Consider the following 22,762-nt stretch of genomic DNA (forward strand, 5'->3'; position numbering starts at 1 on the left):
GACTATGGCTATGTCTGTGTTGCATTTTGTGATGTGTTTAGGCCTGGACTTCTTTTGGTTTCTGAACTTAGCTTTTTTTATTAGCTGAGATGTCGTTGCACTTGTAATGAGCAGCATAAAAATACTCTAAACTAAACGTCTCAGCAGCCTCTAGACACCCTATCTGAGCCAGCAGAGATAGTGCTGTATGAGTTAGGAACCCTTTACTTTTCAACCTGTGCTAGCAGTGTGAGGTGCACTTCCCTTCCAGCATGAATTAAGTGAATTTAACACAGGAAGGTGGAGAGGAAGGGAGGATGATCAGCTAATGAACACTGATCAAGATAATCCAAATAAGGTTCACTTTAATTCCAAAGTTTGGTTACCAGACTCTCTTCCTACCTTGTGGTGCTGCTGCAAGACACACAGGGAAAAAAAATGGCAAAACTCATCAGTGGTGATTAGAGCTGCTGCTTGTCAGCATGTGAAGAAAAGAACTATAATTCATCACTCACACTGTCATGTGAAGCCACAGAAAAGTAATTAGCAGGTAAAATGTCTATTAATAGCTTCCACCACCTTTAGTTTGAGCACCTGCTGACAAGCTATTACTCAGTGTAGCTTAGCTTCATCAAGTTCTTGTTTTGTGATTGCCAGAATAGACTCCATTAGAGCCATTTCTGTTGAGGTGGGGTGTCTCTGAAGAGACTCTTGCTCTGTGGCCTCTTGTTATGAAAGCAGATGCATAGACTTGCTTTGCTGCGCATAATCTCTACAAGCATGCAGAGATTTCTTTGTGGTTCTTTCAGTGACTGTGAATTTATTTTGGTTAATGAAAGTGTAACTTGTGTCAGTGCTGGCTAAATGCAGAGAAGGGGAAAACAAAGAGTTTTCTCCTTTGCCTGCAATTATCTCCTTACATTGCTTGAAAATAAACACAGTGCATTTCTAAGAAAACCATATTGTTAATAGTATATTATCACATATAAAGTGTGGGAATTATTATTTGAGTAAGCTTTTTTCCAATTTTGGAACATACAACTCTCTTCATTTTTAATGTGGGCCAGAAATATTAGCGATAAACAAAGAGGGGATTTTTGGTAGCTTGGCTGATGTTTTAGGATCCTTCTACTTGAAGGCTTCAATAAGGACAGCTGCCCAAAAATATATTCTACCTGAAATTTATCTCTGTATTTTCCATTTCTGGCTATATCTGTCTCATACTCCATGTGGAGGCTTTACCAAAATCATTGCCATTCCTCATGCAAGACCGAATTTTATATGTAGCTTAGGTATTAAATTTGTCCCTAAGGCTTTTTTTATGTTAAAGAAAACACAGGCATTTGATGAGTATGTGTGAAAATAGACTTTCTATCCATTAACTTTGTCTCTTCCTTTCCACATATCTTACAGTGAAAAAAGACATTTGAAAAAGAGTGTCCGTAGTGGTGATCACATGAAATGTTAACAAGAGCCCACTTTGCTTTTATAGGAGCCAATTTTCTAAAGAAGCATATACACAAATGCACCCTATTTTGCTGTCATAGAATAAATTTTTGAGAATTGCCTTGCTCAGTCTGAAGTGTTCAATATTGCAGGTTTTCTTTTTGCTGGTGCTTTGCTTGCAGCTGGGACGGGAGGCCTGCTCCATTTCCTGTCAGGGTTCTTGCTGTGGTGGCACAGCAGAGCAGTGCAGGATGGTACCCAGCTGCTGCCTATCTAAGCAGATGAGGGGGAGATGGAGAGAAAGGTGAAATTATTTGGGATTGTTGTGGAGGAGCATTGGGATCCAACTCAGGCCTCAGCATGGTCTCCCCCAGCCGTGTGCCCTGAGTGCAGGTGCCTGGATTGCTCCTTCCCCATGCTCACTCCCAGCTTAATAAAGGACAGCGAGTTTTGGGGCCAAGGGATGAGGTTTTTGCTGAGGCTCCATAGCAGCTCAGTGCTGGGGCTGAGAGGGTTTTGGAGGTGCAGTGTGGTGACCGCTGAGGAAACTCATATTTACCTCATGTGGTTTGAAGCTGAGCCAAATATTTGGATAATTGCATTCAGTTTCTTAGTAAAAGACCCCTCAATTAAGAAGTTCAGCATTTCGGTGTGTCAGAAAGAAGGGAACCCTGTGGCCAACCAGGTTTGTGGTCGATGCCCCTGTGTTGGGTGGAGGTGAGCACCATGTTGTGGGGGTGTTGTGGGGCTTGCTTATGGTGGGGTTTTGGTTTGACTCATCTATAAGACATTTTGTGTGACTTATATTTCATCCAGAATATCTTTCATTTGATTCTTCCCCCATTAATTTTGCCAAAATAAGCTAGATGCTCAAGAAGCAGGGTGAAATAAGAACAAACCTGATGTTTTTTTCCAACTCACTCCTACCCAGTCTGCAATCTCCATTGTGCTCTCTCAGCCACAGCAACCACAGAAAACTGCAGAAAAAACAAATTTATTTTTATCTGATGTTTAGCTCTTTTAATTTGGACTGATTTAATAAGTTATTAGTTATGAGCCGTTTAGCTGCAAAGTACATTTTACATTTCCATCCCCGTTTATTGTTTTCATCTTGTAATTTTTTATTTATAACCTACCTCTATCTGTTGTATGATTGCTATAGAATGTTTACATGGTGGAAAAGTCACTGCCCAAACATACAATTTGTCTAATTGAATGTGGTGGCAGAGGGTGGCGCCTGTGCAGAAACCATGCAGTTGAGAAATATGCCTGCAAAGCCTTCTTTGCCCAGAATATGAATGTCCACAGAAGCCGTGATTTTTAAAGTGCAGCCTTAGCATATGGTCACTTCCCTCCTTAAGTCAAGTCCCAAAGTGCATCCTTTGCTGCAGAAAGATGGTTGTTATTTTGGTGGTTCCCTTATCAAGTCTGTTGGGTTTACAAGCACAAGGAGGGGTTGGCCCGAGAGAGCAGACAAGCTGTGTGCTGAGGTTTCTCCTTTCTGTGGTGATCTGTCTCCCGTTTGCTTGGGAGTGGACATTGTGGGAGGGCTGCGGGCTCACTGGCACTAGCTTCATTCTGTGTAATCTTCCAGCAGTCCCTGTATAATTAAAGAAGAGATTAAGTTCATTTAATAGATGGTTTGGATTAGGAGCATGACAACTGCTCCTACAACACACCCCTCCCCCATTTCCTATAGAAAAAAAGACTAAGGTAAATAAGCTTCAGCAGTCTTAAATTAACATAGGCAAATATATTTCTTCTCCCATCTCTTCTCCTTGGGGGCAGATTAGCATGGGGACTAAAGCAGGAGCCTGGGACAAGAGCCAGTGAGGACAACAGTTGTTGTTAGGAAGTAGATTTTTATTGTGTGCAGCTGAGGGGCTTTCTGCATGTTACTACTTCATCATCGTTTGTGGTAGGAAACAGTCCACCTTTGATAGTAAGTAGCCCTTTCTATCATCCACTGAAAAAGTTGTGAGCACCCCATGTTATAACCCTGTGATGTTGTTAAAGTGAGGAGCACCTTCGGAAGTACCATCTTTCCCCTACAGGAATAATAAGCTCAGTTCTATGCAATTGCTTATTCCTTTACAAAGGGAAAAGAAGATCTCTTTTGAAATAACTCTATTATTCTTTCCATTTGTGAGAAAAACAAATCTATTATAGAAATAACAAATTACTGATGGTACTATATTGTATTGTAATTGAACATTAAATTAGGGCATTCTCTAGTGCTGTTTCAACATTTGTATATTTGAAGGATTCTCAAGTATTATTTGTTAATATTTCTGCATAATTATTACTGTCTCTGCACAGCTTAGGAACGTGATTTAAGTTTAAGGGATTGACTCTTAAATGGAAGCAAAGTCTATGGCTTAACTTTAAAATGGCAACGTAGACATTGAGCAGAGTGTGTTCTCTGGTCTGTGACAGTGGCAGATCTTTACGGACAATGAGAATAAAAATAAGGTAGCGAGCATGCTTCCTTCACTGAAAGCAACAAAAGCAGTTTCCTGTCACACTGTGTCCCTACTGCATACTTCTGCTAGTTGCAAGCTCTCTTGCCTAATGTGATTTTAGGAGTTGGTGTGAGCATGGACCCAAGGGATTGACTGATGGTGCCAGAGCGCTGGAACAGGCTGCCCAGGGAGGTTGTGGAGTCTTTCTCTGAAGACATTCAAAACCTGCCTGGACACCTTCCTGTTTAGCCTCATCTATGTGTTCCTGCTCCGAGGGGGGTTTGGACTAGATGATCTTTTGAGGTCCCTTCCAATCCCTAGCATTCTGTGATTCTGTGATCTCTAACCAGCAGATGTACTGAGAGAAGTATCTGATTTACTAAGAGTGAAGCACTGCTTTGAAGATCAGCCTTCCAGACTAGGTTTTTTTCTTCATTTTGAGATATTTTTCTCACTGCATTTAAAACTAGCTGAAAGATCACTCATAATTTTGCTCTTCTTTTGTTCTATTTTTATGCACTTTAGAAACAGAACATACCATACCTTTAAAAACTAATGAGTGGGTGTATTTCTACCTTAATTATTAGGAATGGTTAAGTTTTGAAGCAGAAGAGCAGTCTTGGTTTTCTTGGTACTTCATGTTCAGCTGCAAAACTAACTTTCTCTTCTCTGTCTTTTTTTCCAATGCAGAACTATGGTTTGGAAACAGAAAATCTAAAAACCCTTTCTCACAAACTGAATGCATCTGCCAAAAATCTGCAGAACTTCATCACTGGGAGGAGGAGGAGTGGCCACTATGATGGAAGGACCAGCCGCAAGTTGCCGAATGATTTTCTGACATCAGTAGTGGATCTGATTGGAGCAGCTAAAAGTCTGCTGGCTTGGTTGGACAGGTAAAATCTCCCAAATGTGTCACAGGTAACCAGATCTCACACACACACACACACACAAAGCCCAGCTTCTTTACAAAATGTAATGTAGACATTAAAATGGAAGCAGAATTCATTTACAAATTCTGAGAAGATGTTTGTAGCAATTTTTTCTTAAGTCAGCATGCAATTCAGATAGCTTTTCAGTACAATACTTCTAAATGCACTGCAACCTGACACATATCTGGAAATATTTTCAATATAGCAACAGGATGACATAATTAGATTATATATGTGTTTTGTTATTAATATAGAACAACACTTTGACCTGCATAACTTAAATTAATTGCTCTGATAGTATCAAATTCACAAAACTGTGATCAGACTTTTCATTATACAGATGTCAATATATACTTCCAGTCTCTGTGTGTGTATGTGTGTGTGTGCCTACATATCCATGTTGCATTTTAGGTTTTTAAAATGTCAGTGAAATACCTCTGCAACTGTAGATGCAATTGGAACTGGTTTATACTTTTACTTCTATTACCTATGAAGTATGTGGGACCAGGACATAAATGCTCTCCTTAACTGTATCTGTAGTGACATTTTTCTGATGATAACAAGAGTAATATGCAGGTATTTAAGATGATAATTGAAACTCCTGAAGTGGTTAAAATTAGTCTATCTGTATGTCTTTATAAAATGCATCACAATGCAGTTTTATCAGCAAAAAATAAAATACTTATCTTGATTTAGAGGTGTATTTTATTTTGTATCTAGCAGCTGGAGTTTTGTTCACAGTATGATCTTGTTGGATTTTAAGAATTACACAAAGATTTGTTTGGATTGACAGAATTGTTTGGATTTACTGCTGTGGGCTTCTGTCCTGTAAATTATTTCAATAAGAAAGGTTTAGGTGAGGCATGAATCTTTTCCGTTTCTTAAGCTGAACTGCAAGCTTTTTATTTTATTCATTAGACTGCTTCTTTTTGCCTCAGTTTTCCACAAGTTTCAAACCGGTGTACTTGAAGTTGGGCTCCAAAATTTCTGCTTAGACATTTAACATTAGATGTGCAGAGAAGCAATATGATCTCATGGAAAGAGTTTAGTAATGAGACTTGAAAAATTTGGAATACATTTTTAGCTCTCCCTCTAGCCTTTGTTGTTACTCGGAAGACCTGTAGGCTTCACTGTTTCTCCCTGCAAATCATTTTTGGTAGAGACCAGCATATCATTCTGCATTTTAAAATGGAAGGAACAGTAGAAAACCATGTTCTTTTGCATAGGCAGATTAGTGTCTGCCACTTCTTTCTATTTAGATACAACCTTGATTGTTTTCTCATTGGAATTGTGGCTAAAGGATAAAGACTGTGAGTTACAAAGTTGAGATTTTTTTTTTCCATAAAATAATCTGAAATGATGAATTAAACTTTCATATATTCATATACATTTAACACATGAAAAACAGTGTGGCTTTGGCATATTAATATGAATGTAGTAGTTGAACTTCAGTGAGAAAGTAGTTGTTGATGCTAGGAAACATCTGCATCGGACCACTAATGTGTCACTCTAGTATTGTGCACCACACCCAAATTATGTACTTTTAGTGTTAAATGACAAATCCAGTCTGTAAAATTTGTTTGTAGCTCAGGAGCATGTTGAGAATTAGCACTTCATAAATTTATGTTTATAAAGGCAGCTGTATTGGATTTGTCAGAGATAATTCTGCTAGTAGGTTTTAGTGCTGGTGTGGGAAGATCTCTAAATAATTTCTAAAAGCATGCATATCAATTCTACTCCCAGTAAAATACAAAATTACTTTTGTGTTTATCTGAAATGATAGCTGGTCAGACACAAGAGTTCCAAGAATTTGAAAATTAGGTCAGCCATGGTGGTAGCCTGATTTTAGCAATGTTCTCTTTAGTGCCCAAGTTAGGCTTCCTATAAGTGATATTTTAATTTTATTCAGATTTCTGCGAAAGTTCTTTAAAAGCTCCATGTAGCTTAAACACCTGGGTCTGACAAATGTTTTCTGTAACATTTTAAGACTTCTCTGATTTATGAGGGTGTGGGTATTTTGGTTAGATTTATTATTCCTTCTTGCGAAGTCCCCAAATTAGGATGAAGGTAGGCCAATGATGGCATTTTTCTCGGGAAGCAGAAACATCTGGAGGTCAATAAGATTCTGCTTATTGTATTCCTTCTAAGCAGCTATTGGGGCCACTAGGGGGAGATAGAAAGATTTTTTAAATAAATTATTTAAAGTCAGGAACAGGGATTTAATTTTATTCTGCACAGCTGTTAGTGTTTTGGTTGGTTTCTAATGCCACTTCAATGTCCGGTGTGACAGAGGGGACAGCAAACCATTAGGAGAATTAAAGTGGCTGTTAGAGTCATCCACCCCATTGTAAGAGCCATACTGGGTTGCCCCTATGCAGTGTTTTTCAGGTCACATCTGTAAAAAGCAGCTCCAGCTTGCATAGAAATGCAATTAAGTGGCTATTATGTGTAGGGAATCGTGATGAATCCATACAACTTTTGCTTCACTTGCTGCTCTGGTGAACTCTATGGTGTTTCTGTAAGACACGATCTATAAGGACCTTGTTAGGCACAGTAATCAAAAGGAGTGTGAGAGTTGTGATGTGCTGAATTACTTTCACTGTGGCTCTTGCAGTGCTACTGTGCAAGGCCAATCCAAGGACGCTCTTTGTTCCAGGTCTCTGCCTGGAGCAGTCCTGCTTCCAGATGTATGTCAGAGATTGAGTTTTACTGAAAAGTAGGGTAACTTTTATTGCCAGACTTTAAAATTCTTCTGGTTTAGGTTCATTTAGGAACCGGAAAACTTGGTAGAGAATTCTAGCCATTTTCAAAAGAGGTTTGCTGGTGATTTTGAGGAGATTGAAATAGCTCTCCAATAACATCCTGTAAAAGAAACTGTCATCACATTAATAGATTACGTCCTTAAACTTTTTAGACTAATTTTAACTTTGTGTTTTAACTTTCTCAGTTCATAAAATCAATCTTCTCTTCCAGAAGACTTAAAAAAATGTTTTAGCTTAATAATGTTTTATTTTATGCTCTTTCCTTAATCTTCACATTTTTCCAAACCAATCTGCTGATGAGATTGGCGCTTTTTTGAAAAACTATGAGAGACACTTGTTAAAGCCTGGTGCATTTCCAGTTGACAATTAACTTACCTCTTAGGTGATGGAAAACCACACTTCAGGCTATAGCAACAAACTACTTATCTGATATTCAAAGCAGCTTGGAATCTAAATGTCTCCAGTGACACTTCTCAAGAATTAGAGAATAATATATACAGTCATCCAGGCGTTCTAGACTTCCTGTTAGATCATTGGTGTTCTTTTCAATCTTTATTCTTGTAATTCACGAGAGGTACATTCTTTGGAATAGTAATATATGCTGTCTTTCTAAATCCTCCTCTGATGTGTCAGATTCCTGGAAATTCTCCTGCCTTTTATAGGGCTGAAACACTCCACCCTGGCGAGGAAGCCTCAGTGATTTCTGTGCAATATGTTTTCTTTGCTGAGATTATGTACGGCAGTTCTGATAAATGGATTTTTCAATGTTTCTTTTTAATTACAGTTAAAACACACACAATCTTGCATTTAAAGTTTCAGCAACTCATTTTATGCAAATTTATTGTTTGGTATCAAAGCAGGAGGGAGATAAATACTGTTAAGCAGCACTCTGGTCAAGCAAGGAAAACTCCCTGCTTTGTACTCCTGACCATGAAGAATGCTACAGCCTGGAAGCCTACTGGCAAATATAATGAATACAGATCTCCATATTTATATTTATGTTTGTATATTTTTTTTTTAATTCAGTGTTCAAAAATATGAAATAGGTAGTCAAAGATTTAGGAAAACTGGAAAGCTGACAATCAAAAAACCATAGTTGAAAGGAAAATAAACTGAATTGTTAAAGGAAACCATTAGAATAAATGAAGGAAAAAACATAATTGAAACATGTGTGCAGTTGATCTAAAAATAAAAATTGAGTAAGAAGTTTTATGCCTCTCAAGGTAAACATAAGGTATAACAGAGAATTTTTTTAAATGTATGATTAAATAAAGGATTACTGTTATGAGTTCACTACTGAGGATCCATAACAAGAATGCATTGCAGTTTTGTGGCACAAAGCTATCTCTAACCTCATAAAAGTATTTTTTTCTTTACAATAGTATGTCCAGTAGTATCTGTACACTTAATGAAAGTTGAAATTAGACATTTCTGTTAATGCCAGGTCATATTTTGTTCTTACCGCACACATTTACAGTCCACCTGAAAACCACTTTGTGAAAGTGCTGCTTTGTGTGAATGTGTCAGTGTTCACTGTCTCTCTGAGATTTCTGAATTAAATATACACCATCCATCCATGGCTTTCTTGCTCTAAAAGCACCATGATCTCACAGAGGATTTTGAGAATCAAACTACTTTTTTCATCCTTAACAAAATTACATTAAGATTTTGCCATGTTACTTGAATCTTCAGTGACACCAGTGATGCTTCCTACTTTTTGTCCAGAGGCAAATATGAACCGAAAAGCAATGATATTACAGGGATCCCAGAAAATTCTTCTTAGGTCCAAGTTTAGAGCATTGAACAATACTTATAACTAACTTTCTCTCTAAGAGACAGCCAGCTCTTATACTGTGCTTGCATCTCATTCCTTTCCTATTAATTTGCTATTACCTGTTGGTTGTACTACTTAAATTGTGATGAAGTCCTGGGTGAAGGGTGCTTAGATTCATCCACTACTTTTTCTCCTACACCTTAACAAACCATCTGACAGACAGACGAGGTTGTATTTTCATCAGAAGTTGGCACATTGAGTGTTGAATTTGTCTCCTAAGGAGTCAGTGGCAGCTGCAAAGTGAAGGCAGCCTTGGAAACAAAAGCATCTTTTAAGCACCCCATTTTCCCCCTGCAAGTCCCACTGTACATCATATGTTTTTCTTTCACGGGACAGCTAGTTTTAACAGGTACAGTTCATTACTATAGTCTTAACTGGAAAAAACTGTACTGCGCTGTGTGGAAGAGGAAGCATCCTGAGGGAAACTGACCTGGGGTGACACTTGGTGGCAGTTGCAGGGCCTCTGTCTCTTCCCATCTTACCTGTTTGCTCTACCAGCCCACAGCTTGGCTGCATCCCTTGCTTTTGCTGGTTGCCCCTGGTTTGATACATTGTCTTCATTCACCTGCATTTCTGTTGCCAACCGAACACCCTGGAAATCTGTATTTCCTGCTGACTGCACTAAGCAAGAAAAATTTCATAGTTGTGCTTCTGGGCTTCTTGCCTACACTATGGTTCTTGGGCCATGTTATCTGAAGCAGGGACTCCTCATACCATAAAACTTGTGCAGCATCAAGAAGTAACATCAAATAGTAACAAACTGCATAAACTATAAATGTGGACTTAAAGACTGGGAGTAAGGAAAGGATGGTTGTTCTTAGGGCTTTAATTGAGTCTTCATTAAAGACACAGCTAAGATAATGCAGTAGTTTATTATTCAATTAAGAATTCAAGAAAATATAGTCAACTTCCTTTGAGGTATCACAGTATGTTTGGGATTGGAAGGGACCTCAAAAGATCATCTAGTCCAATCGCCCTGCTGGAGCAGGAACGCCTAGGTGAGGTCGCACAGGAACATGTCCAGGCGGGTTTTGAATGTCTCCAGAGAAGGAGACTCCACCACTTCCCTGGGCAGCCTGTTCCAGTGCTCTGTCACCCTTACTGAGAAGAAGTTTCTTCTCAAATTCAAGTGGAACCTCTTGTGTTCCAGCTTGATCCCATTACCCCTTGTCCTATCATTGTTTGCCACCGAGAAGAGCCTGGCTCCATCCCCATGGCACTCACCCTACTACAACATTTTGCATCTGTTGCTGGGTCACAGATTTTAATGGTTGTGAATTAAGATTTGTCAGGGAACACTGGATTTTTTTAGTGTACTGTTTAACTCAGCCATCTGTGTGGGCAGTGATTCAATATGTCTTTCACAGTGACTCTCCTGTGTCCCTTGTTTTTCAACCTAGCAATATCCCCTTTCGGAAATACAAAACTGAAACTGCTGCTGCAGATTACACTGAAGTCTAAGTAGTACGAGCAAAGAGATCTTGTGGAGATAGATTTTTGTGTTCAAGACTTTCAGTGCTGCGGCCAGAGAAAAGCTAGCAGGCTGACAAATGTGCACCAGTCTGATTAATTTACCACTGCTGTCTGGATACATGATACATGAACCAAATGGAACAAGGAGATGAACAAATAGCCCAACTGTAAATAGAAATTGCTGGTCATATAAAAGATATGGGTTAAATTGCTGACAGTAGTAACAAAATGTAAAATTTCAGAGTAAAAGGCCTTTCTGGCAAGTCTAGGTCTGCTTTTAGCAGTGTTCACAGAGTGGTGGGTTTTAATCCTTTGACTTCTACCCCTAGGTGGACAAGACATTTTGGCAGGGACTTAAATGTGCTAATATTCAGCAAAGCACTTATATGTATACATAAATCGTATTAAGTTAGGCTCAAATCTGCGTCTGAAGCATTTGAATGCTTCAGTGGTTAAGTCTGGACAGCAGAACAGGAGCTCCGAGCCTCACTGTGGGCTGTGTAAACTTTTTAGTGATGCTCTGTTGTCTACAGAGAAGTGCAGCCTGCAATGATGTAAACACCCTTTGTTTATGTATGAACAATTCCAGGTGTTCAGCTTCAGTGCACCCTTTTAGCCAGCTTTGTATGAAAGCACTGTGGTAGCAGAACGCATTCCCCACTCAAAAATGGATCTCTTTTCACCATGGTGACATACACAATGCATACATTTTCTTCGACTGTAGGTAAAATGTGTTGAGCTGGATTTCTTTGTCTCATTGTTTTCTGTGAATGAGCCTTGGTGATCTTTATAGTGTGGCTATTTTGTAGTTTTAAGTAAAGAGGAGCATTCACTGGGAAAATTAGGCTTGAGTGTTTGCAAGCCCATAACTTCTTCCTCACAAAAAGTGTTACTGGTTTAGAGTCTCCTTTATAAGAGACTTCATACAGGCCTGTTAGCTGTGGTTGGTTATTGCTGCTTCTGGCAGAGTAGATCTGGTTTGCACACAAGATGGTGGAGGAAAACAAATGGAAACCCAAACAAAAAGAAACCAAAGAGTTTAGCAATTCTTTACTCACCACACAAATAATGCACTTTCTGTCAATTGATTTTCAGTCTTAAACCTGTGAATCTTACATTTCCTTTATGCATTTCCCTTTATGCTTGTTTGAATGGTAGCCAAACCTGTCAGTAAGTGCTGCCTAAGAATGCTACGGTACTTAACCGTATTGTGCTACTGGAACAGCTGTAAATGTTTAACAGAGCACTCATTTAAAGAATTCCTTTATGCAGTGTGAATTTTACTGCATTCCTCCCTCATTCTACACAAAGCATTTCCATTAGAAATACAAATAAAGTGTTTGTTTCATGAAAGCCTAAAGCTATGGGTATTAGATGGATTAGGAACAAATATATATGCAACAATACTGTACAGTCAAATTTTTATTTGAGCTTAATGTTTTGCCTTTAAATACTGAGTTATATCACCAATTTAGTTACCTCTCTCTTTAAAAGAATTTGGACTATTATGTTTAATCGAACTGGTCTGAGGATGTTTTAACTTCATAGGGTGCTAAAATAAGTATGGTTTTTGTTTTAAACCCCTCATAATGTCTGTTGTTACAAAACAGCTCAGTACTACAGCCAGTGGTGAAATAAGATTATTTTTTATTTGGAGGCAATGCTTTTACTAACAACAGTCTGTATTTGTCCAAATTGCAACTTTTTAAAGTGAAATAGTTATTTCTATATATGATTTTTCCCCTAACCAAATGTTATGTGAAGACGACAGATCAGGAGGCTAAAGCATATGAGACTGAAAATGTTGATAATGTAGAAATACCAATTGTATGCATCTCCTTCACAACATACATATTTTTTAATTGTTTGGGAAGGATTTTGCTTCATGTGCAAACACCAGTTGTGAGTATAAATAGCTGTTGAATTATATTATTTCTTAATTCTGTGAGGGAATTAGCTGTGCTATATTGATGTAGCTGGCTTTTCTACCAGTCCTTCAGGGTGGCTTATTTTTTTAATGTTAGATAATATGATTTGGTTTTCATTCTGAAAAATGCTGGTAGTGCTAAAGATTTTAGTTAGGTCTCAATTCATAAAAGTGTATATCTACATGCATGTGTGTTACAGCCTGCATTACATATTTATAACCAAATTCATGTTTCAGAGTCACTTTATTATTTAACTCAAACAACAGTTTAAAAAAACATGAAAAGAACAGTAGCTCTGTCATATCTGGTGTTAGGGAAACCTTATTTCCTATACATTAGGGTCTTGAAGTTGATTGACTTTAATGTTAAAAAAAAAAAAAAAAAAGGTGAGCACCAGTTGTAAGTTTTTTCCCTGTGAATAAGGTATTTAGAAGTCTTCATCTCAGTGGAATCTGTGATGTCTAATAAGGTGCAGGCTCACAATGTGGGTTCTCATAGTGGCTCATCAAGAGGCTCCCAATTTTATTAGCTGCATGCATGATCACAAAACATGTATGAACTTATTTATCCTTGAAACATATCACCCACACATTTGTGAAAGTCGTTTGAAAATGGCTAATGGCTTCAAATGTTGGAAGGGAGAAGGCATGAGAAAAGGTGAGAACAAGGGTAAACCCACCCTGCATGTGGATGCAGAAGCACTGATGTGATTGCACTAATCTCCTTTCCTTAAGATATCAGGCACAGAAGGGGTAGACAGTGGCAAGGAGAAACTAGCAGATGTCCAGAAGAGGAAATGAATGGAAAGGGTGTGTAGTCAGGCAAGTGCTCTGTGGAGCTACAAAGGTGTTTTATGTGGGTGTTGCAAAGTAAGAGAATCACAGAGAGGTTTTGAAGTAAGAATAAATGAACTATATGAAAAACTGGGTAAAAAAGGGTTCCACAAATACAGAAATGTATGTGGAAAAAGGTCTTGGAAATGACAGAGAGAGAAGTGAGACAATGGGAGAGAAATAAACTAGTTAAACTAGGAATTCCTTTTGCTTTGTGTGTTTCTGATGCCTTGAGAAGGAAAGCGTTTTAGCAGCCAGGTGAAAAGTTAGAGTGTATGTAGGCTTTATTTGCATTTATACATATTGTTTCACCTGTTGCAAGTCAATGCTATTGTGCTGTATTAAAACTCCTATCAGTGGATGTATTGTTATTGAAGAGGGTTTTTGTTAGTTTGGTGTTTCACACGGTGTCTTTTATGAAAGCCAGTCAGTGATGAAGTTTTTGTTGATATTTTGGTTGAAACTGCTGGCATGTTGTTTTACGAAGCCTTGCTGGACTAAGGCTTGGGATGTAATAGCAAAACACATTTCCCTTAGTAGTAAATACTTAAAGAGGCTTTTGTCCTTACCATTTCCCCAGCTGCTGATGCAGTAGTGGCTGTATAGTTGCGTGTTTGCAGGTTGCCTCCAGGGAAGTGGTCTGAACTGGGAAGGGCAAGTAAAGGGAATTTCAGTTTTGCTGGTCCAATTTGCACCAATACCTCAGGGAATCATAAGCAGAAACTGATGTGAGGGAGTCGATTTATAAGCTACAGAGACCTACAGAGGAGGTAGCTCGAGGACACCTTACTTCTTCTGCAGAAGCCAAGTCCATATAACATGGACCTGTCTCCTTATCCTTCCAAGTCATGAAGCACTTTTCAGAATATTACATATTAGTTATTGATTTTTAGTAGTCCTCTCCCTCCTGCTGGCACCCTTGCTGCTTGTTTCACATGCTGTTTTCAGTAAATCTTCATTGTTTAAACTTCAGTGTAGCAAAAATGACTAACGTCTCAGCCCCTTTGCCTATTCTTTAACATCAATGAAGTTTATTTGGGACATTTCTAATGATCTTCACTAAGAGTAATGACGGTAAAAATGTCATTATTTTCCTCATGAACCGTGAAACCAAACTAAATTGTAAAAGTATGTGGAAAGATGATGTGGTATTAGAAGCCAAAGCCCAGCATGAGATTTTGTTTAGAGAAATGCTGGAGGCTTTGAAATGTCAAATAGATTCCAGTTGTGTGATTTTAGGATCAAATTCTATTAATATCCATACTTAAAGTAAAATAATACTATTTGCTCTCTTGATTCCATTCATCTTCAATAAAGATGAGTTCAGGAATGAACACGACCTTTGAAAATCAAGGTTTCAGGTAGGTTCCAGAACCTCAACAGTTACAATTTTGAAAGGAAAAATATCAGTGTTTCTGTACATTATGGCTAATGTACTTTTAAAAACAGAAAAGCAGTTCAGTTACATTTTATCCTTTAATATGCTCACATGTCTCTCAAACTTCAGTAATACTCTGGGCGTGTGTCTGTGGGTAGGCCTGCTGTAGTGTGTACCCACTGTACCGTTGCCATACACAGCATGAAACCTGGGCTTTGAGTATAGCTTTTCTAAGGCACCTTTTGGAACTTACCCACATGCTGTATACTATGTCCTCGCTCTCTTATTACTTTTATGTTTCTTAAACTCTGTCTAGCTTCCCATTTCCATACTTTTGTTTAAAAAAGAATGTACTGCTTTTCTCCCTAGAAAATATGGGCAGAAAGTATATGTTAATATTAAATCTGCAAGACTTGAGTATGCACCTCAAAGTTCATTCTGTCTTATGAATTATCAGGCCTGCATTGGGAGCCCTGGAGAAGAAGAGGGTATGGACAGTTCCAAATCTGCCTGCACTGGAATTTCAGAAATTCTGCATATTGAAAAGAAATGTAGAAACCTGTTAATAAACAGTAGAACTATATTTGTAGTTAGAATTTGGGTATGCTTATAGTAGAGTCCTTTATACTGGAAACTTGTCTTTAGAGTTAGATGAGGAAGGTGTAGTACCATCCAGAATGGTAAAGCTTTTAAAGGTATATACAGATATTTATTCTCTAAGACATGATGAAAGAAAGCAGTTGGGGAAGGCCCTAGTCACACAGCTTAATTTAAAGGCAACCACACTTCAAGCATTGTTTAGAGATCTTGGCACATTGCATGATCTGTTTTTAGTTTATTCAGATATTACAATTCTTGTAGTTCTTTGCCACATTTTTTGTTTTAGATGTCTGAAGCAGGTAAATTAGGGAGAAATGCCACATTTGCAATGCTAATAATGCCCACAAAAACCTCATTTACAACAGTGATGAAGTGGAAATCTTGACTGCTCTTGGAGAAAATACCTGTCCTGCCTAGTGATTGGCTACTTCTTAAATATAGAAAATAGGCCAGGTTGAGTTGTAGTACAGAGTTGTAGTACAGAAATCAGAGAAATGCCAGCTTTACTAACCAAATATATTTTAGCAGTTCCTCTAGAAAACAAGCAAGCTTCTAGGTAGACGAGCATTCTAAACTTTCTAACATGAAGTTTTAACGTATAGGATACATATGGGTGACGTCTCTAAATGCTAGATTCAACGTTTCATTTCATTAAGTACTTCTCATTGTAGCACAGTGTTAGGTTGTGCCTCCAGTTTAACCTTTGCAGCCTCTGTGTGTTGATGCATCTCTGGCTCTAAATGCTGTTCTCCCCTTTGGATAAGATTTTACTTCTTCTGAGTCCCTCCATTACTTTTACCAGATATTAGATCAGGTCCCAGGAATCCCAGTGAATCAGCCAAATGCTTTTCTAATCTGATTCACATCTGGACACCGTTCATATCACAGGTGCAAGCGATGCCTCTGGTTGCCTTTATGAGAATATTCCTGAACAATTGCAGAAGGCAAGGTGGACTTTTTCTGGGGGAATAAAAGGCAGTCCAGAAGGAAACTGGAAGGCTGTGAGAAATAATGCTTTTATAAACAGAATTTCTTAAAGAGGATCTTAAAAACTGCAAAATCAAGGAGAGGTAAACATTTTCCATGTATCCTGTATTTTACAATTTTAGTAGTACATTTTGGGTATTTTGTGTGCTCTTAATATCTCTAGAAACAATATGTGTTAAGTGCATTGTACACACGTGAAGCAAGTGGATATAAACTAGTACTAGTAAACATTTATTTTTCTTCTTTTTTTTTTTTTTTTTTTTTAGATCACCTTTTGCTGCTGTCACAGATTACTCAGTAACAAGAAATAATGTCATACAGCTCTGTCTGGAACTAACAACAATAGTACAACAGGTAGGAGACCATCTACTTAGAATTGATTTTTTCCTAAATTTAAATAACCAGTGCCTTCTTCACACAACTTTATGTTATTCTGTCTATATCATTGTCTAACAAAAATAAGGGAATACTAGTACTTAGTTAATGCTTGGTAAAAATTCTGCTTCCTGGTTTTATAATACTAGCTTGGGTTGTGCTGTGTATATGCCTCTGCATATCTCAGTAGTAAGTTTCATCATGGGTTCTCCAGTCTAATATAAATCATGTACATAAACAAATAAATCTACAAACCTGCTCAATAATTTGCATATTTAGGTACTTACATGTCGTCATTAATTTTTAGTTAACTGTCTGGTTCAAAAGGTCTCTGTGTGTTGGACTTTAGTCATCTGCTCTTTCATACAATTCATATCATCTAGACACCTGTTAAGAAGATATGTTTTCCCATGAGGCTTGAATATTTTGTGTACATTTTTTTATCTCCTACTTTCAAGAAATCCAGAAGTAGGTACTGAGAAGTACTCACTTAATGGGCATCGTTTGGGAGTGCAATCTGGAGAGCCTTCCCCAGCCTTCTGTTGCTTCTCTTGTGTGTGGTTTACGTCTGTCCCTGTCTTTGCCTGTTGTTCTGCTGAAACTGAAAAGTCACTTGCTGCAAGTTCAAACTAATGTTGCTAGGAAGTTAAAGTAGTTCTATCATCATTTACCTGCATTTTTGATACCATTCTGCTATTGATGGTTGTGAAGGGCCTTGCCACCATCTTCTAGCATTGGTTGACCATGCAGTGCAGCAGTGCCCATCATGCAGAGCACGGTTTGGCAACAGCAGATGGAAGGGACCACTGTTGATGAGCAGTTCAAGAGAGTGTTAGCGACTTGGGAAGGTGGAATGGGAAAATGGAGAGAGTGGGCTAGGTAGGAGTGCTGAGGAGACTTTTTCTGGTTTTCAGAAGCATCACTCCAAATCAAGCAAAGCTAAACTTCTCCTGTGGCCACTTGGCATGACTTTGTATGATGATGATCTCCCTTTTATAAAAGAAATGCATTTTTCTCTGACCCTTTCATAAATGTATGCAACACTGATGAATAATTTTATCTCACTGCTTTCTCCATCTCATGTATCACTAGTCCCATGTGCTCAAGCTTGGGAATCAGAAGCTTCTCACTTTATTATTATTATTATTATCATCATCATCAATTATTCCCTTGATTATGTGTGGAGTTTTTGATGTGGAAATGGAGCATGGGATGTTCCCTCCCCACAGACCGCACGGTGAGGGTGCCTGTTTCCTTTCCAGGCCCAAGGGCTGACCCACCAGTCCCATCCGTCAGCCACCCCATGCTCCCCACTGGCCTTGTGACCATCAGCCTTCCTCAGACTGGGATGGAGATGCCAGTGTTGGTGGCTGAGTAAGAAGAGCCCAGGCCTTCATTTTTTAGGCTCCCTTTTTCACAATGCCTGTTTTTTTCATCTGTTGTCCTGTTGTCTTGTTGTGCCCTTGTTGGGCTGTGAGAAAGGGTCAGTACCATATGAGAAGGAGGCATGAAGGGCGTCCCTTCAGCTTGGCCAAACCGTAGAAGTAGCTGTGCGTCACAGTCTAGTTTTTTAATTCAGAGAAAGAGCCACCTGATCCATTTTCATGTGTCCACTATTAGTGGGAAAGTGGGTAAAATATCAACTGCTGCAATATTTCCCAGGAATTAGCTCAATATCAGTTCATTTTCTTACAAATTCATCCAAATTCAGCCATGATACTAATTTGCTATGCTGTAGGTAAATATTTCTCTATGTGTATTTTTCAGTGTGAATGAGAGCAAATGTTACAATTTCATACCTATGGAGAAAAGCAGTTTCATCTGTGCCAAAATGACATGTTACCCCAATCAGGGAGCAGTTCAGCACATGAATCCGTACTGTGAAGTCAAAAGGAACATTTATGTGCCTTAATTTAAGCATGCTCTGAAATTGAGTTGGGCTGTAGTTAGAAGAATGATAATGAAAAATTCCATTACTAGTCCCAAACACATGTGGTTTGATCTCTACTTAAAACAAATGCATTCCAATGTAACATTTCAGAAATGTCTTTGCTGAGCTTTTCTTTTATAAGATCGCTGAACAAACTGAAGATCCTCATTGTGCTTCCTTTAGGCTGTAGATTGAATGTTTCAGTATCACCTTACCAGGTGTTTTGCTGTCTCAGATACAATTTTCTTTTGTATGCAAAGTATAATAATTTATGGTACTTTACTATCTTCTAATAATTGATAATATTTTTTTTTTTGTGAAAGACCTACAGAAGGCAATGTTACAATTGTTCTTTTAACAGTAGCTAACAACAGATTTTTATAAAGCTTAATGGTTTATTAAAAAAAATACAGTCTGCACATTTTCTTATAGTTTTGACTTTTTTTTTTAGACATTCGTACAATTCAAAAATAGAACTCCAGTATTCACCTCAGTATCTAAGCACTGGCAGGATTTAAAATGGTGGAGTTTTTTTGCTGTTGTTTGTGTTTTTGTTGTTATTTTTTGTCGTTGGGTTGTTTTGGTTTTGTTTGCTTGTTTTTGTTTTGTGGTGTTTAAGTTACAGCCAACCTTCAGATTTATTAATCAAAAGTTATTCTTAAGCCAAGATGAATGAAAAAAGCCTAGAAGTTTGCTGGCTTGCTTGAATTCTTTTGCATGTTTTAAGGCTAATTGTAATGTCAATGTTTTTTCATGGAATTAAGTGTGGGTCGTGGGATGTGTTGTGTGTGTCCTCTTATCAGTGGTAAATGGATGATGAAGAAAAAAAATGACAGAATTACATCTCTCTTGCAAGTACGAAGTCTGAGAAAATCTATTCAGTATCTGTGCTTTAAATTTTAAATAATTAAAAAAGTTGGAGTTATGATACCTATTTAGAGACAGACTTCGAAGCAATATTCTGAACGGCACATACTTTGTTTGAACTGTTTCATTTTCTCTGTGTGTTGCACATTGCCCAGGACCCAACTAACAGGCTTGTGTGTGGTGGATTTGCTAGTGCGAGCAGGTCCCTCAGACCACTGCAAGTTATTATTACAACCTGCTTTGCATTTGCACTAATCGTCTGCTTCTATGCAGCTGTTTTATTTTGGCTTAAGGAATCTTTTTCTCCCCCTTAGGACTTTAGGATATTGTTTCATGGGCATTTCCTGCAAGTTTTCACTCTTAATACATCCTCCTTTCTGATGGCTTATTTAATTCAGGGTTGCATTCTTGGTTTATTTTTATAATCAACTCTTCCCTTGCAGCAAAACATTGTAGAAAAAAAAAAAAAAGGATTTAAATAAACAAATCCATGACACTATCATGACTTTTGTGACTGTTCCCTTGCATTCTCTGCCTTTCTCTCCTACACTTGTCTGCCTGCTTAGAGCATCCCCATAGAGTTGGAGGCGGAGCATTATCTGTACTCTCTGTTTACACTGCAGTAATTAAAAAAGGCCTGTTCTTTTTTGATGGTATAAGATAGGTGTTAAAGGGATAGGGGTGTACACATTGCGAAGGGGAGATTGTTTTGGGTTCTGCTTTTTTCCGTTTTGGTTCACTCATGAATTTAGATTTGTGTCAGCAGAATTGTTCTGGTCATATATGCATATAAGGAAGAACAGGAGTGACCCCTTATATTTATGGTGTTCATGAAAGTCTTGCTATTGACTTAGTCAGGGTATTCAGTTTCAGAGGGTGCCAGAATCTGGTCCTTGTAAGTGTGATTGTTTTGTTTTAGAATGGCAGCACAACAATAACTGTAAGGAATAGAAGATTTATTGCTTTCTTAGGCAATCTGTAGGTAGCTTTTATTACTATTCTTTCTCAGTGCTCTTGTTGCTCAGGAACCCATTAGGGTTTCACTAAAGAAGCTTTCTTGTTTAGAATTAAAACCCTGAAAATCTTGGGAATAGCTGAAAAGTCTATTTTTATATCAACTTGATAAGTTATCAGACATTTAAAGAAAACTTTGCTGCTGAACACCATAGTTCTTATTATTGCAGTTTAGTAGCGATCATTAATAGCACTCATCACACATTTTTTACTTTCCTTAATCACCTTTCACAATGATTTGCTGTGTTTATTTAGTTTTAAAAACACTGGTGCTCATCTCACAACTTTAATGTCTTGTGGGATTTACTTAGCAAGATGCTTCAGCAGAAACATAGCTGTAGGCCTGTAAATACTCTATTACAAAAGCTTCACTGCAATTACTCCTCTGCTTAAACACCTTCTTGAAGAGGGAATATGCAGTGGAGGCACTTCAATGTAATGGGTAGAGATGGAGAACAGTCACTTGGCTGACATGGACCTGATTGCACTGTTGTCACAGAACATACTTCTGACTTCATCTGCCTTGCAGGAATATTTGGGGGTAAATTCGGATTTTGGGTGACACGAGGTGAGAACCTGAGTGGTGCAATTTGGGAGGTGGCGGCTAGGAAAGACCAAGACAACCATCCACGAAACCTCTGTCTGGACATACAGGCACCTGGGACATTGAGCTAGAAGCCCTAATAGAGAACACATGCAGAAGTGCCCTGTGCGCTGCCTCAGCTGAGTGATTTGGAGCTTGTTCCCCGTTTAAAGGTGTTTGAGATTTGAAAAAGTGTCTGTATCCTCCATGCTCCAGTGGACTCTCTTCCCATGCTGGAGGAGTAATCTTTTTTGGACTTCTAGCCCTTGCTTTCTTTCATATAAAAGATATTGAAAAGGATGACAAATTATTTATTGAGTAATGCACTATTTTTCTATGACATTGGCTCTAATTTACATGGTTAATGCTTCAAATATTAAGTCTCACTGAGAAACTAAGTGCAGGTTTGTTTTCTAGTTTAAAGGATAAAAAGGGAATTTACTTTCATAGCCCTCTGCCCTGATTCAGAATCTAAAAGCAATAATATATAATGGTTCAATGCATTATGCTAGGACAGCATCAAATTCATGAACAGCGAAGAATACTTAATATCCTGAGTCATATTGTTACAATGTATCTCTCATATAACCTTTTCTATCACAATTCCTCCGTTTTGTTTACAAGTCCTAGTTATTAAGGGCTTGCAGGACTTGCTAAATATAGCTTTAAAATTTTGAATTTTATGTCGTACCAAGTAGCTAATTACTTCAAGAATCTTTAGCTAATAAACTGGCTTTAGTAGTTTAATGATGCGAATGTTTGATTGGTTCCTCATAAAAGCTGCTTTGCACTTCCAGATTGTTGGGATCTTTCAAAGCAACATGTGTCTAATGGAAGCAGTTCTGTATTAAATTTTAAAGGTTTTGATTTAAATCTTCAGCATTATTCCTTCTACCTCAACTGTGTTATCAAATGCTTGCAGAAAAATCTTTGTTAGCCTACCGTGGTAATAATCTGCTCCCTTACCCACCTTTTTTTAATAAAAATACTTCATGGTGAGGAGGCCTCATTCTTGGAATAAGAAATACTTATATTCATAGTACACTGCTTATACAAAATGTCTGATTTCTGATAAGTGTACAAGTGGGAGAGTAAGTGTACAAATGAGTAGCTCAATAGATGTGGTCAAAAGGTAAAAACAGAACAAAAAAGTCCCCCCTGAAAAGAATACGCAGGCATTATCTGCCTATAGTCCATGGAACCCAAATGGTGTTCATATGAGAGTGTTACAGCTCATTGCAAGTGACGCTGACAGAAATTTAGACTTGCCTTGTATTCTTAAGTGCTGCTCCTATTCAAGATTTTCTGTTGCATAAGGTTCAAAGCAGGGCTCAGAAGTAGTCGTGTTTCAGGAAATGTATTATCCTGTGCAGTTGTTTTCT

At 38.1% G+C, this 22,762-nt stretch overlaps 1 protein-coding gene across 1 annotated transcript in view; it reads left to right on the forward strand.

Annotated features, from left to right (window-relative positions):
* The window catches only part of CNKSR2 (connector enhancer of kinase suppressor of Ras 2), a gene marked incomplete at both ends in the record, with an annotated part of 179,934 nt that overhangs the window by 9,847 nt on the left and 147,325 nt on the right, over positions 1–22,762 (forward strand). The window contains 2 exons of the mRNA XM_082076285.1: positions 4,578–4,780; positions 16,878–16,965. Coding sequence (XP_081932411.1) covers positions 4,578–4,780; positions 16,878–16,965 — 291 coding nt within the window. The remainder of the gene's footprint in view (positions 1–4,577; positions 4,781–16,877; positions 16,966–22,762) is intronic.

The sequence above is a fragment of the Streptopelia decaocto genome (genome assembly GCF_964273445.1).
Source record: "Streptopelia decaocto genome assembly, chromosome: 1".
Classification (NCBI taxonomy): domain Eukaryota; kingdom Metazoa; phylum Chordata; class Aves; order Columbiformes; family Columbidae; genus Streptopelia; species Streptopelia decaocto.